The sequence below is a fragment of the Emys orbicularis genome, chromosome 1 (assembly GCF_028017835.1).
Source record: "Emys orbicularis isolate rEmyOrb1 chromosome 1, rEmyOrb1.hap1, whole genome shotgun sequence".
Taxonomy (NCBI): Eukaryota; Metazoa; Chordata; order Testudines; family Emydidae; genus Emys; species Emys orbicularis.
In genome coordinates, this window is record NC_088683.1 from 342,176,218 (window position 1) to 342,191,838 (window position 15,621).

Genomic DNA, 15,621 nt, shown 5'->3' on the forward strand with positions numbered 1-15,621 from the left:
GAGACCAAGGACTGGGTTTTCCATTGTCGTGTGTCAATACTTACATCAGTGCAAAGTGGGTGAAAATGGGAAGTAAAACATTACTGAATCAGACTTCTACCCTCACTTAGGTCACTGGTAGCGTTTTACACCCACTTTGCACTCACTGGGCCTGATTCATAACTGCATTACTCCAGTTTTACACCAATGTAAGTCTATTGAAATCCAATGGAGTTATTCCAGCATAAAACAAGTAACAAAGTGGTGAATCAGGGTCACTTTGCAACAGTGCAAATGGCTGCACAAGAAACAAGAAGGTGGAGAATCAGACCCAGGTCTTTAAATGTGAAGGGTTCCTAAAGTTGTTATTCACATCTCAAAGGTTACAGGCAAAGAGACAGTACAGTTTGCATTTCAGTTTCAACCCAGCACCATAAGCAGTTTTTTGCAATGCATAAGGCAAGTTTTAACCTGTCTTAATATAAAGTGCTGAGTGAGCAGGCTTTGTGCAGGGGACCTACGTGGGGGATGTGGGGATGGAATCCCATTCCAACTGGGAGTAATGTGCAGAAACAGAAACTTGGTTTTTCTATGGCTGCTGCTATAGCATCCAATCTGTTCTCTCCCCCACCCAGAGGTTTGGCTAGTCAGTTCTTGCCACTTGGCCCCCAGTCCCCAAACTTCATGATCATGCTGTTGCAAAGTGTGCCAACATGGAGCACAACTCTGCAGTGACAGGAGGTCATGGAATGGCCTCTCCACATACACTGGTTGTTTGGCTGATTTTTCTACCCTGTGCACTCACACAAGGGTGGCGGAGGAGGATTTGGCCCTTAAATAAGAACTACAAAGCAAAGTTAATGAGTGACCCAAGACCAGGAATATATCCTGAATGCTTCAGCTATCAGGGTCTTGAGCCACTCAGCACATAATGAAATATAAACTAACTCTTAAGAAAACTTCTTTCAAGGTCCCCCAAAGTCTGCTGGCTGATTCCAGGTTTGTTGTTGATGCCCAGAATGAACCCTTGTTTCTTAGTGGCCATCCGGCCCAATAATGACCTAGTCTACTTCGTTTGTGAAGACTGTACAGCAAGATTATACAATTGCAAGCCAATATGACAGTCTTCTGAAAGGATTATATTAAAAAAAAGTATTCATTAGTCTCTTGGATAAATTGCTGCTGCAACCAATGAAACCTACATACCATGCATGATGTTACCCTCCAGAAAGTCCTCGGTGTAATTAAAGTCATCAGGACACTTATGCAGATACTTTTCAATATTTTCATTCAAATACCAGGACTCATTTTCATCAAAGACCATGAACAGAAGAGCAAATTCACGGTCAATATCTCTCCTTAAACCCTTTTCATTTAGTATTCCTTTTCTGCAAATTACTAGCGGCCCAACCAAACCACTGTAAGTGTCCTGCAATTAGATTTTTAAAAAAGACATTATACACAGTACATAACATTGCTATTAACCATAACATTGAGCTATGGTTAAATTAATAATTGTTGATAGTTCACATAACATAACTAATAAATAAATACAGATATAATATATATCAGTTAGAGCTGAACGTTATATTTTCCCATGCCATAAAGAAATGACTGACAGTGGCTATGCTTCCTGGAGTTCAGGCATAGTTCACAGACAGTCAGGACTACAACATAGTTTTGTACTATAAACTCAAACTTCCAACTTATCTCTGTTTTATAAAACCTTTTAAATAATAGACATAAAAATAACTATTCCAACTCCAGGAGTTGTAACTGCCACCATCTTGTAAGAAGTAAATGAAAAATTTAGTTTCCATTCCTCACACCCAAAATGGATGATAACGTTTTCTACTACCCAGTTTTTTGCTATCCAATTTTGTTTCAATTCAATGTGCACATGGGAGAGCCAAGCAAGAATGCATGGAGATATCTGCATGCGGAGCACACATCAGTTCAAAAGGATCAAAGGTCTATCTACACTGCAATCAGAGGTGTGACTGCAGCACCACTAGACATACCTGAGCTAGCGAGCTCAAATAACAATAGTAGTGAAACTGTGGCAGCATGGGCTGTACGAGCCCACCTGGGACATTGGGTGTGTACTTGAGACGCTAGCCTGTGCTGCTGTGTCTTCACTGCTATTGTTCTTTGAGCCAGTTAGGTTAAAGTTAGCTTGGGGATGTCTACATATGCTGCATTTCTTCTGATTATAGACACACCCTAAGAGACAGAATTTCACAAGAGCATTGTGAGATGCTGACTCCTAAGCCACTTCATCAAATGTGGCCACTTCATCAAGGTGCCTGAGCTCTTCTGAAAATCCGACCCCTGCCATGCAACAGACTTTTGGTCAAGTGCTGAAAGGAGAATGGGGATCGTCTGCACTGGGAATCCAAAGACATTTCCATCTGATTACTAATCAGTAAACTAGAAGCCGTTCTTCCTCTTAGCTTCATGTATTCTGTGTGCTATTTATGCCTGTCTGTTACTGCATTTAGTCGACACAAAAGTCTAACATGGTAACAATGACTTTCTACCTTTTAGATTTTCATGAAGTAAAGCCAAGTCCCACACCTCCACCCAAATTGCCCTGAAGTTTTTCTTGAAAATAAAACATTAAGGACCAAATTTAGTCCTGGTGTAACTTCCCTGATTTCAATGGACTATACATGGGGACGAATTTGGCCTTATTCATGCATCATCAGTACGGCTGCAAATCTGTTACGGAGGTCACAGAAGTCACGGATTCCATGACCTCCGTGACTTCTGCAACAGCAGCAGTTTGGGTGTGTGGAAGGGCGCTAGAGGCAGGGGGTTGAGGGGTGCGGGAGGGGCACTTACTTCGGGGTGGGGGGCTCCCACTGGCATGGCCCGGCAGCTCCTAGGCGGCGGAGAGGCTGGGGGTGGGGCTCTGCACCGCGTGCTGCCCGCGCCCGCATTTCCCATTGGCTGCAGTTCCTGGCCAATGGGAGGTGTGGCAGCCTGCGCTTGTGCCCCTCCACTGCCTAGGAGCTGCAGGGACACAGAGCCGGGTAGGGAGCCCCTGCCAGGCCTGCCAACCCTCCCACCCCGGACCAGCGGGGTCCTCCCCCCAGTAACCATGGTACCTCCGGACCACCTCCCCCCCCAACACCCGCAGCCCCCTGCCCAAGTTTTAGTCACAGGTATTTTTAATAAAAGTCATGGACAGGTCACAGGCCATGAATTTTTGTTTACTGCCCGTGACCTGTCCATGACTTTTACTAAAAATACCTGTGACTAAAACATAGCCTTAATCATCAGCTGTCATCTTCAAAAGCATGAATTACCCAGTCCTGTAAACCCTTCCTCATGCCAATAGTCCTCAGACAAGTAGTGAATAAAGGTTCACAGGATCCAGCCCCAGTTTAGGAAGCCATACATAAAATAACAACCTTTGGATACTATTTCCCGGTTACCTTGACAAAATTCACTGTTGAATAATAAACCCAACTGATGCAGTTTGGATCAGAAGTACCCGGACCTGACCTTTCTGGGACATTCCATCTGTATGTATTTATTTCCCCTAAAACGGTAGAGAGAAAACAGTTTTACCAACAGCAGTTGGATGTTATGAGTTTTTAAAATATAATTCAGATCTGACGGTCCCGTAATCAGAAATGTAAAGAGCCAAATGTGCGTCATATGCATTGAGGAGAAGCTGCGTTATAATGGGCTGAGGTCCATGAAAACAAACTCTGATAATGATGCTGAAAACATTTCTGTTTTTTATTAGACGTTAGAGACAAACTGGAAGATTCTTATAATGATTATGTAGCATGAAATGATCAAGAACTATTAGTATGAGATGAGTGTCTCCAGTTGAGTGTTGAGCCCTGATTTTAGAAAAACAAAATAATTTGACTGAAGAAACTGTCTGTTGCGGCCACATTAAATTCTCTATATTTTAAAAAAATAATACAGCAGATTAATTATTTTCCTCCTGTACTACTGCTTTTATTAATATTATTTTCTATTTGTGTTTTCATAGCGCCTAGGAGCTCCAGTCGTAGACCAGAACCTGACTGTGCTAGATGCCGTACAAATACGGAATGAAAAGATGGTCCATGGCCCAGAGAGTTTACAATCTACGTGTTAGACAAGAGACAACATATTAATACAGTAGAGAGATGGGGGAGTACAAGGAAACAATGAGACAGTACTGGTCAGCATGTTAGGCTGTGGTCTCAGCACACCACAATGTCAAGATTATTAGTAGGCATCACAGCAAAGGAAAGGTTTAAAGTTTAAATTTGGCAAGATTTATTTATAATGTCTGTGTTTAGGGTACGGGTGAACAGAAACCCCATTTACTACTATGTTTAGTTGTATATATTGTTTTATAATAATAAATGTATACTAAAAATGGTGAATCTCAAATATGGCTCCGACCTTTGTGAATGTCACACAAATGCTGCATTACCATTACTATTTTAAATGTATGGGACAAAACCTTGCTGTTCATTACCGTATTGATTTATTTACTTATGCAGGGCAGACATGCCAAACACGCAAAAAAAAAAAAAAAAAAAAAAACCCGCAGAAATTGGGCTTGTTTTTGGCTTAATTGGCTTGTGAGTTGCTTGTTGGCTAGTTCTTGGCTTGTGGCTTGTTTGGCTTGTAGCTTTTTGCTTCTTTTTTTTTTTAATCGGCTCCTGGCAAGCAGGGGCAAGGTGGGGAGAGAGTCGGGGTGCACAGCAGGCCCACCACAGTCCCAGACTGTACGCTGGTCACATAGAGTGTTGGGGTTCTGGGATTAGCTTGATTTTTGGCTTATTGTGAAAGTCGGGGTGCTTATTTACCATGTGAAAGTTGGCAACTGTGAATTGCAGGGCCCAGGGAGGCTTTTAAAGGCACAACCCTGGATTTGGGAGGGGACGTGGAACTACAGGTGCACTGGGAAGCATTCTGCACCCCGAGACATGTGCAGGCAAAGTGCAGCCACTACTACAATCTTCTATGGGGCACAGCATATTCCTCTCCAGGGGTTGACCCTGCTGTGTGGGCTGTTGTTGAGGGAGGGCATGGCCATTGCCCTGCCTCATCCGCCTCTTTTTTCTTACCTTCCCACTTTGGATGCTGTGGGACTTATGGAGTGAGGAGTTTCTGTGCTACACTGAGCTCAGGAACGATTGTGTCTGGCACTCGTGCAGGCCGTGCAAGACCCTCCTCTGCTCTGCACGCCCCTGCAAGGGCCAGACACAGTCTAGTCCACATTTATTTCTCATGTGCAAGAATGTTGTTCAGTAACCCTTCAGTTCACATGGCCTGTGGGTAAGTCCTATAGAAATCATCCCTGTGCAGAACAGAAAGTAAGATCCACAGTGAGACCAAATTAAAAGGAAACAAGTTTTAATGGATATGATTTGGAACAATGCAGCCATATGCATGTCAGTACAATGCAAGGGGTAGAAATGGTGTGAGCCAGTCTTTACTGCTGCAAGCAGGTTCTGAGTGAGCACTCTCTTGACGTCTAACGATGAGCTGGGGGAAAAGACTTCAGGAACAGACCGTGTTTGCACAGGTTCTATGCTGACTCTGCCTAGGTCCTCAGCATGATGGCACAGCTTTGCCAAAATGATCACTTTTGTCTGGTGTTGGGTTACAAATCACTTTAGCATTGAGTACAGGGGTAGTGAAATGTTGTTACCCTTACTATATGAGTAAAGGGCAGCTGAACTGTGCTTAGCCTACCCTGATTGAGGGGGTCACCCTAAACTGAACCTCACACGCTAAGCAGAGGGTAGGAATACCAAATCCCAGGGCAGGAGAGAGGGGTTGGGGATGGGTGTTTGTACCTGGTGGTATGGATTCTGCCCAAAGAGTTCTAGTCACCATTTAACCTTTCCCCTCTCCAGTGGGGCTTCGCTAACTAAGGCCAGCCAACTGTGAGTGGGGTAGAGGAGAGTGATGTGTGAAAGGGACATTTGTTCGTTAGACTTTCCACCAGAAGGTGGGAAACTGAGGCAAAGGATACTTGCCCAACACACTGTGGGGTCGGGTTTTTGCCTATAGTTGCATGTTTTTGAATGTGGTTGTTTTCCCAGACTAATGCTTGGTTCCCTTTCCCTTTTATTAAAAGTTCTCTTTTGTTATACACAGACTCAGTGCTTGTGAGAGGGAAAGTATTGCCTCTTAGAAGCACCCACGGGTGGTGTTAAAGTTTTCCCAGATAACCGGGTATGGGCTTGAGCAGATTCTGCTTTGTATTGTTAAGAGGAACCCCTAGATATTGAACCTGGCCCTTGTTGCTCCCAAATCCACCTGGCAGAAGAGTTACACTGCAAAAGGGTTAAGAATCACAGGGAAATAGTTTAATGAAGAAGATAGGTCATTAGGAATGACCGCAGGCCCCTATGCTCCCCCACTGTCATGGGGAACCAAACCCATGGAAAGACAGAGACCAGGGGAAAAGTGGCTATAAAGGATATTGCTTCTCTGTGCGTAGTTTCCCACCCCCCAAAAAATATCCTTTCACCGACAAGAGTCAAGGAAAGAGGTGAAGGGAGGACCCTGCAACCGTACACTTCAAGAGGCATGGTCCCCTGCTCCATAGATTAAAGTGATGGGCATTTTAGACAGTGCTCTAGGCACATGTCATACTTTAATTTTCTTTGTTTTTGAAAAATCAGAGTATGGTGAGCTGAATTAGGGTGACCAGATGTCCTGATTTTATAGGGACAGTCCCAATATTCAGGGCTTTTTCTTATGTAGGCATCTATTACCTCCCATCCCCGTCCCGATATTTCACACTTGCTATCTCGTCACCTTAATCTGAATGCAAAGTTCAGGTTGAGATTTTAATCATCTAACAGCCATGAACATCAGGGCTACCTTTCCTACAACTTTACTGTAACCTGGCCCCAGTGTGCACATTACAGGCATTACAACAAGGTCTATCATAACACTGCAATGCTGAACAACGTATATACTAGCTAAAAAATAACAGAACACAAAGGAATCATACAAAGGAGCTGCGTTGTATTGTATAATAATCAAACATGCAGCATTTGGAACTACTGTATTATATGCATTTTTGTGAGCTGTGTGAAAGATGGAAAGTCCATTCTGTGAAGGATTTTGAGATTTCAGAATTTGTTTTTGTTTTGATTTGGAACAAAACACCAAAATTTCACAATTCTCCATGAAAGAAAATTCTGGGGAAAAAATTCAGATTGATCAAAATGTGTAGTGTAGTTTCAACTTCAACTTTTATTATAATATATAATACAACATTTAAAAGATCGAAATAGCAAATGGTTTCAAAACAAAAAATTGAAACATTTCATTATGAAAATGATGGAACTTCTTTCCCCCCTCCAATTTTTTTTCTGAAACAAAATTTTAGCAAAATCAACCTGATTTCAATTTTGATGGAACTTAATTTTCCGATGGAAAATGGTTCTGCGTAGACTTTTTTGGCCAACTCTAAATGAAGGTTCCATTTGTAATGTTGATGCACAAAGAAGCAGTTTATGTTGTTGGAAACCTTAACTCTGAATTCCTTGGTTTTTTTTAAAGTTATTAAAATCTCAGCCTTTGACCAAATGCAGCACAGGTATAAACTCTACTGACTCCAGTTGATTTGGGCCTGCTTCTGCCTATTCAGAGTTTGGCCCTCTAGATGACATCACTGTTTCCATGTATAACGTAAAATGCCAATTGTAACACCTTCTTTCAGGTAAACATCATGTTTGGGCAGTATTACTGATAGGGTTACCATATTTTAAGTGTCCAAAAAGAGGACACTCCACGGGGCCACGGCCCCGCCCCAACTCCGCCCCAGCCCCGCCCCTGCCCCAGCCCCGCCCCTTACTGGCCCCGCCCCAACTCCGCCCCCTCCCCTGAACGCTTCGCCCCCTGCCCCTCCCCATCCCCTGCTTCCCGCGAACCTTTGATTCGCGGGAAGCCTGAAGCAGGCAGGCAGCAGGTAAGCTGGGGCTGGGGCGGGGGGCGCGAGGAGGCGCGGACCAGTCCGGCCCCCCCGGCCGAGCGGCTCCCTCCGGCCGGCCCAGGCCAAGAGGCTCTGGCCCCGGCGTCTCCCACCCGGCTCGGCTCGGGCCCTGGGGCGCCGGCCCCCGGCCGAGCACCGTCGGCCCCGGCCTGGCCCCCGGCTCCCGGCCTGGCCCCGGCCTCCGGCCAAGCACCCCCGGCCTGGCCCCGGCCTATAGCCCCTGGCCAAGCACCGCCGGCCCCGGCCCGGCCCCAGCCCCGCACCGCCGGCCCCGGCCCCGCACCGCCGGCCCCGGCTCCGCACCGCCGGCCCCCGGCCCCCGGCCGAGCACTGCCGGCCCCAGCGGCTCCGGCCCCCGGCCGAGCACCGCCGGCCCCTCCCTCCCTATTTTCCCAGACATGTCCGGCTTTTTGGGATTTCCTCCCGGACGGGGATTTGAGGCCCAAAAAGCCGGACATGTCCGGGAAAATCCGGACGTATGGTAACCCTAATTACTGATCCTGATCCTGCAGCCTTTACCCAGGCAAAATTCCTGGTGTCTTTGGGCCTAATCCAAAACGCACTGAAGTCAATGGGAAGTCTTTCTATTGACTTCACTGGACTTTGGATTAGGCCCTTAGGCCCTGATCGGATTCCTGTTTGAGTAAATGGAAAGACTCCTCTTGATTTCAGTGGGAGTTGGATCAAGCCCTGATTGATTTCAGTGGGAGTTTGCCTGAGCATGGGATCGAGAGAAAACAGAAATATATTGTATACCGATTCCTATATGTTCAAGAGATCTCTTCTACTCGAGCCTGATATCTATTGTTTTTATTGGGTAGAATTTTCAGTTCTGTGTGCCTAAAGTAAAGTTGCTAAATCTATATTTAGGCACCTAATTTTAAAGTTTGAGCCATTGGTAGTATTAATTATTGTTTCTGAGTGTCCAGATGTGTCTCAGCAACAAGTGAAGACATAGTCCCTGTCCTAACAAGCAGGGCCGGCTCTGGCTTTTTTGCCGCCCTAGGCAAAAAAGCCTCCGGCCGCCCCCCCCCCCCCCCCGCGGGGGGGGGGGGGGGGGCGGAGCCCGGGGGGGCGGCGAGCCCCGGCGGGGGCTCCGCTCTCCCGCCGGGGGGAGGGCGGCCGGAGCCCCGGGGCGAGGGTGGCGAGCCCCGGTGGGGGCTCCGCTCTCCCCCCGGCGGCCGGGGGCAGGGCGCCGGAGGGGAGGGCGGCAGGAGCCCTGGGAGGAGGGCGGCGAGCCCCGGCGGGGGCTCGGCTCTCCCCCCCCCCGCGGCGGCCAGAGCGCCGGGGGCAGGGCGGCGAGAGGGCGGCGAGCCCCGGCTGGGGCTCGGCTCTTCCCCCGGCGGCCAGAGCGGGGGGAGGGCGCGGGGGGGGGAGGGCGGCCAGAGCGCCGGGGGGAGGGCGGCGAGCCCGGCTGTGGCCCCGCTCTCCCCGGCGGCCCGAGCGCCGCGCCGCCCCCCTCCAGGTGCCGCCCCAAGCACCAGCTTGGTTGCCTGGTGCCTGGAGCCGGCCCTGCTAACAAGCTTATACAATCTGGAGCCTACTAATAATCAGAACCTAGCTAGACAGACATATAGATAGATAAATGTAGAATTTACTGTGCCCAAAAAGCTGTGTAGGTGCCAGAAAGTTTGAAAAAAGGAATGTCATTTGATTTTTTAAATGACTTCTTCACATAAGATTTAAGGAGCTCTTTTGTTGCTCAAGAATAAATGATCAGACTTACCAGGCACAGTGATTAGTGTTCCAGGTCCTTCTCCACTACCCACTTCTTCTATGCCATGTGCAGTTATTGAATAGGGCCTGATAGCTTTATTCTTAAATATAACGAGTATGGAGTCACCGACCTCTGCATGGATTAAGGGCCCTAAATGAAAACAATAAGCTATGGTGACTAATGTTGCTCTTTTAAAATAAAGAAAACTGGAGTTTGTCCAGAAGTCAGCTCAGAAATGGATATTTAATATTATTTTTACAAGTTGTAGAATTTGCTAGCGTTTAACTTGGAATTTTACTTTTGTGACATGTCACTGCTGCTCATAATGAAAGTAAAGAGAAATCAGTGTAAATCCACATGTGAAATGCTGTGAGACCAAAGCTGTAAAGAGGCGAACAGCCACTTCATTGAGAGTTAAGGATGAACAATCATTTCATAGGCTATGTCTATACTAGAGACCTTACAGCAGCACAGCTGTACCGATGCAGCTGTAAGATCTCTCGTGTAGCTGCTCTATGCCAACAGGAGAGAGCTCTCCCCTCAATATAATTAAACCACACCCCTGAGCAACGTAAGTTTTGCCAACAGAAATGGTAGTGTACACATGGCCTTAGAGAAACAATATTCTCCCTCCGAGCCCATCAGAAATGCTCAGATTCCATTAGCCTCCAGGGACAGGCTATCAAAACAGGTCCCTAACCCCAGCAGATGAGGGGTGTCCCAAATATGGCCAGTCAAAAGTCAAATTTTTCCAGTGAAAAATGTTTTTGGGGGGTTGTTTTGGATTTTTTAACAAATGAAAATGTTAACAGCAGTTTTTTCAGAAACTGAAAACAACTGATTATTTCTCATGGTTTAATAATTCAAACCTTTTTTTGGTTTCCAGTTTTTCATTGGGGAAAAAAAGGAAAGTTTCCATTAACCTTTTAAAAAAAGGAATTGTTTTCATTACTTTCAAAAATGTTCCCAGAAAATCCATAGCATTTTATGACCAGCTCTAGCCCCACCCCTAGATCATAGGAGGTGATGATCATTCCATAGGACACAGGTAACATTTCCAATTCTCCAACCCCTAATCTCAACCCAAACACCTAACATCCAGTCCAACCTGCCTGCCCACAAGAACATCGCAAAAAACCACTGTGCATACAAAACTAAGGTGGATGCCAGAAATGTCTGTGTTTGTCCATCCTAGCTGGATGTACTTGTTACCAGGGACAGGCTCTGGGATAGTTTTATTAAACTTAGCACCCAAAAAACAAACACACACAATTTACACATGCCCAAATTGTGGCTGAGTCCAAATTTGGAGCATACCATACTCTGTTGCTGCAACCACACCCTGCTCCCCAGAGCTGTTCCCATTGACCTGTTCAGCAGATCTTCAATCTTTAAAGGGACAGGTAAATCTTAAACCTGGCACTCTTATATGTGCTACATACTTCCAACAAACTGCTTCCTGTTTAGAAATACCTGTCTTTACAATCACTGATTAAAATGTGTGCAAAACCACTGAAAAATCTGGGACCGATCCAAGTGTTCATTGTTTCCTTCTACAATAAAACTGACACAACCTGTTTGGTTTTGGAAAGAGATGTTCTCTTACATTTGATATACTTTGTGAGTTATAAGAGCTACTCGCCTAGGATTGCTAAGTGTTCCTCCTGTGCTGATCTCACTTTGTGCTCTGTAAATTCTCCGTTTGTGTACTCTCTGTAAACCACCTTCTTGTATTTTGAACCAATCCGATCTTCACCTGGGCTTACAAAAATTTTCCCGTAACTGCAAATTAAAAAGACAAAAGTTAAAAGTGCAAACTATTTAACTATCTAAAGTGCTAATGAAAGATTTGCTTTATTATTACTTGCTGGAGAACACCTCTTTAGCATTCAGTTTAAGGCTTTTACGTCTTACATGTGACAGATCTGTGAATACCTTCATATTCATCACTGTGACCATTTGGGCTTAATAGCACCAGTAAGGTGATAACTCAGAGCCTTTTACGGCAATAGATTTCCTAAACCAGTATTGGAGCCTGACACACACACAATGAGCAGTTCTGATTCCAACCAGAAGAGGGCAGTGATACACAGTGGCCCAGGGGTGGGTAAACTTTTTGGCCTGAGTGCCACATCAGGGAATAGAAATTGTATGGTGGGCCATGAATGCTCACAAAATTGGGGTTGGGGTGCGGGAGGGAGTGAGGGCTCTGGTTAGGGGTGTGGGCTCTGGGGTGGGGCTGGGGATGAGGAGTTTGGGGTATAGAAGGGTACTCTGGGCTGCGACTGAGGGGTTTGGAGGGGGATCAGGGCTGGGGCAGGGGTGCGGGAAGGGGTGCAGGTTCCAGTTGGGGGTGCGGGCTCTGGCATGGGGCTGAGAGGTTTGGGGTGCAGGAAGGTGCTCCGTGCTGGGATTGAGGGTTTTGGAGGGTGGGAGGGGGATCAGGGCTGGGGCAGGGGGTTGGGGCCCAGGAGGAGGCTCAGGGGTGTAGGCTCCGAGCGGCGCTTACCTCAAGCGGCTCCCGGAAGCAGTGGCATGTCCCTTCTCCGGCTCCTAGGTGTGGAGAGGCCCCCAACCCTCAGAGCGGGGCCATGCCGTGGCTTCCGGGAGCCACGTGGTGCAGCCCCCGACCCGGTGCCCCGGTTGGAGTGCTGCAGCAGGGCTGAGCCACGTGGTGTGGCCCCGACTTGGCTCCCCAGCAGGCGCTCATGGGACGGTTTAAAACGGCTCAGCCTGCGGGCTGTAGTTTGCTCATCCCTGCACTAGCCACTGATGCTTTTACTATATGTTACACATTTCTGGCTCTGACCATAATGCCAGTATACATAAAGTTCTCATTTTGGGGATACCAATTATCCAGTCCTCCTACTCCAGGTTTACATAATCACACTGCTTCTCCCCGGCCCCAAACCCCAGCATCTTGGACCAAATACTAGAAAAAGGGTGGATTGGTCATTAGGGGGCACTCAAAACAAACAAACAGGAGATTGTTTCCACTCTCTTCTGGGAGCATTGGCCTTTCATTGCAGTGTCACCTTCAAGAGGCGCTCTTGGAGGGGAATCTCTAGGTTGGCTCACAGCATGCTTTTGCAAAATGAAAGCAGAACATGTGCCAACTTTCGTACTTTGCATGGACGTACAAGAGCAATCTTTTGCCAAGGGTGGAGCTGACATTGTTTTAATCACGTTCCTTGTTAGGAGAAAGTGACTCTTTCTGGGATTCTTCCACACTGTTACATAACATACTGGCAATGGTTCTCAATAAATCTATCTTTCTTGGCTCCTTTGTACTCCTCATTTTTGTAACTGGGTACATTTTGCCAGACTGGCACATATTTCTGAAGTGGTTTGTCTTTTTGAAGTTGCCAGGTTCAAACTCCCTTTTATGTTCTTTGGAGGCTTGGAAGTAAATGGGCATTGCACATAGATGCCTCTGAAATTCTTTGCAGAGTCCAAGTTTCCCTACAGCAGCACAATTCAGGAGAACAGTTAAAAAAACATGGTTTGGCTGTGGCTATACTGGAAGCCCATACTGTGTTTTAACTAGGTGGGGGGCTACTGTGCTGCAACCAGGGGTGGATTTTCCAATAGACAGGACCTGAGCTACTTCATCTTCAATAAGGTCTTATTCCTAGCAGTGGCTGAGTGACTCTAACTTAAGTGGGAGTTGAGAGTGCTCAGAATCTTGCAGGATCGAGCTCGAAGGGCCTGATCCAAAGCCACCTGATGTCAACAGGAGTCCTTCCATTAACTATAATGGTAACTGAAGCAATCCTCAAATGAGCCAGTAGAATAATCAGATTTGCCTGAATTCTCGTACTTTGCAGTTCTAGTCCTGTGGCAGATTAACTTATCTGTCCAAGAATATAAAGAACGGGGAAAAACAAAATACTTATTGCTGGCAAAATTTAAAAGAATTTTAAAAAAAAGTTTGTGGAAAAGGTAAATACTTTTCTTAACCCTAAATATACGAAAAAAAGGAGAGACAAGGTGGGTGGACCAGTAAAAGATATTATCGGACCCACCTTGTCTCTCTCATATCATGGGACCAATACAGCTACAACAACCCTGTGAACAAAAAAGATAACCAGCTTTTCAAACCAAAGTGAGTTTGGTACCTGATTTACTTGCACTGTACCTGATTTTTATTTAGGTGATAAAGTAAAATTACTTTCTATATAAGTAAACACTATTCTGACTTCATCTTGACTGTGTGTGATTCTTAATGTCGTGTCTGATCCTGCATACATTGAGGGTATGCAACTTTATTCATCTGAGCAGTCCCACTGAACTCAGAGGCAGTGCTTATGGTAAGTAAAGTTAACCATGTGTTTAAGCATTTGCAGGATAAGACCTTTAAACTCCTCCAGCCAAAGGTAAATTATTTATTCACATCATCAAAGTGGAGCACCCAGGAAACACTTGCCTGTAAAACAGCATTCGTGACAGAGGCCCAGAACCCACCCCCTAAACAGATATAAAGGGACACCATCCATTTAATAATCACCCTGCTGACTTGCCATTGTTACAAGAACTGTACCTCCTAAGGTTACTAAAACAGAAAGAAATGAAAGAATGACCTTTTCTAAATTTTCAATTTGTTGACCGAGTCAGTTTCAGTTTCTTTCCCCATACTGTCAGTCAGTTTAGCTGTTTTCCCGTTTCGAGTGGGTCTTTCACACAGAAACAGGAGAGAGAAAAAACATTTGAACAAATAGGAATATATGACTGTAAAAGAAAAACCCCAAATTGGCAAGGGGCTCTAGAGACAAGTGTAGTTATACTGCTTAGGTGATCTTGGGCAAGTCTCTTAGGCATCGACTCAGCAAAGTGTGTGTGCGCTTCAATCCCATTTATTTATCCTGGGGTTGTTGGATTTCTTTGTTCAGGCCCCTCTTCCCTGTGTCCCATCTGTTTGGGTATATATAGACCAGAGCATGTAACTGTGTCATCCTGGGCCAGATTTTCAAAGAGCCTGGCACTTAGCAGCTCTCCTTAAGGCATAAATGAAGTGACCACACTTTCCAAAGTGATCAGCACCTACTGCTAATGGGAGCTGCTGGGTGCTGAGCACTTTGAAAACGTATGTGCCAAAATGGGAGCAGAATTCTTTTGAAAATCTGACCCTCTGTGGCTAAATGTGATACCAATGCGGTTGGCTCAATACTCTATTGCATTATATCACATTACTTCACTGAAGTGCCAGATGGAGATCAGCCTGCACATTGCCAGTTGCAGGATCAGGGCCTTAGATTGTAAGCTCTTCAAGGCAGGGACTGTCTCATGTGTTTGCTCAGTTCAGGGCACTGTGGGGCTTCAGTCTTGGTTGGGGTCTCTAGCCACTAGTGAGCCACTACAATAAATAATAATAACGTGAAGATACTTTACATTTTAAAAACTTGATTTATAGATTTTAAGGCCAGAAGGGACGATTATGATCATCTAGTCTGACCTTCTGCATAACACAGGTCTTGGAACATCACCCAGTAACTCCTGCATCAAGCCCATAACTTCTGGCTGAGCTAAAGCCTCTCTTTTAAACAGCTACTCAATGACTAGAATTCACTTTGGTGCTGTTCCTATAATGGGGTGAAACAATACCCTGGATCCACCCCTTTGCTATCCCAGCCCCACATTTTGGAAAAGTTCTGATAAGGATCCGAACGCTGTGTCCCATCCCCAGGTTATAAGGCACTACAATATTAAACTTAAAGTGATGATATCATATTTAGCCACCAGATGCCACTGTTACACTCTCTGGTCTGTGTTTATCTATCTACAGCTCAACAGAAAGGGCTCAGTAAGCAGGGGTAAGGGAACTGAAAAGAGAAATCCAAGGCCAAAACATTGCCAGGGAATCTAAAACCTCAGCAGCATCAGCTCACAAGGGAATGTTAGCCAGAGAACCGAGCTGTAATTTAATATCTAAAAATATAGAATAACATTTTCA

At 45.8% G+C, this 15,621-nt stretch overlaps 1 protein-coding gene across 1 annotated transcript in view; it reads right to left on the minus strand.

The window, feature by feature from the left end:
- HEPHL1 (hephaestin like 1) overlaps positions 1-15,621 on the minus strand; it is a 63,632-nt gene that overhangs the window by 5,382 nt on the left and 42,629 nt on the right. Inside the window, exons 13-16 of the mRNA XM_065409870.1 lie at positions 11,314-11,453; positions 9,681-9,821; positions 3,420-3,526; positions 1,186-1,408 (exon numbers count right to left, since the gene is read on the minus strand). Of these exons, the coding sequence (XP_065265942.1) occupies positions 1,186-1,408; positions 3,420-3,526; positions 9,681-9,821; positions 11,314-11,453 (611 nt within the window). The remainder of the gene's footprint in view (positions 1-1,185; positions 1,409-3,419; positions 3,527-9,680; positions 9,822-11,313; positions 11,454-15,621) is intronic.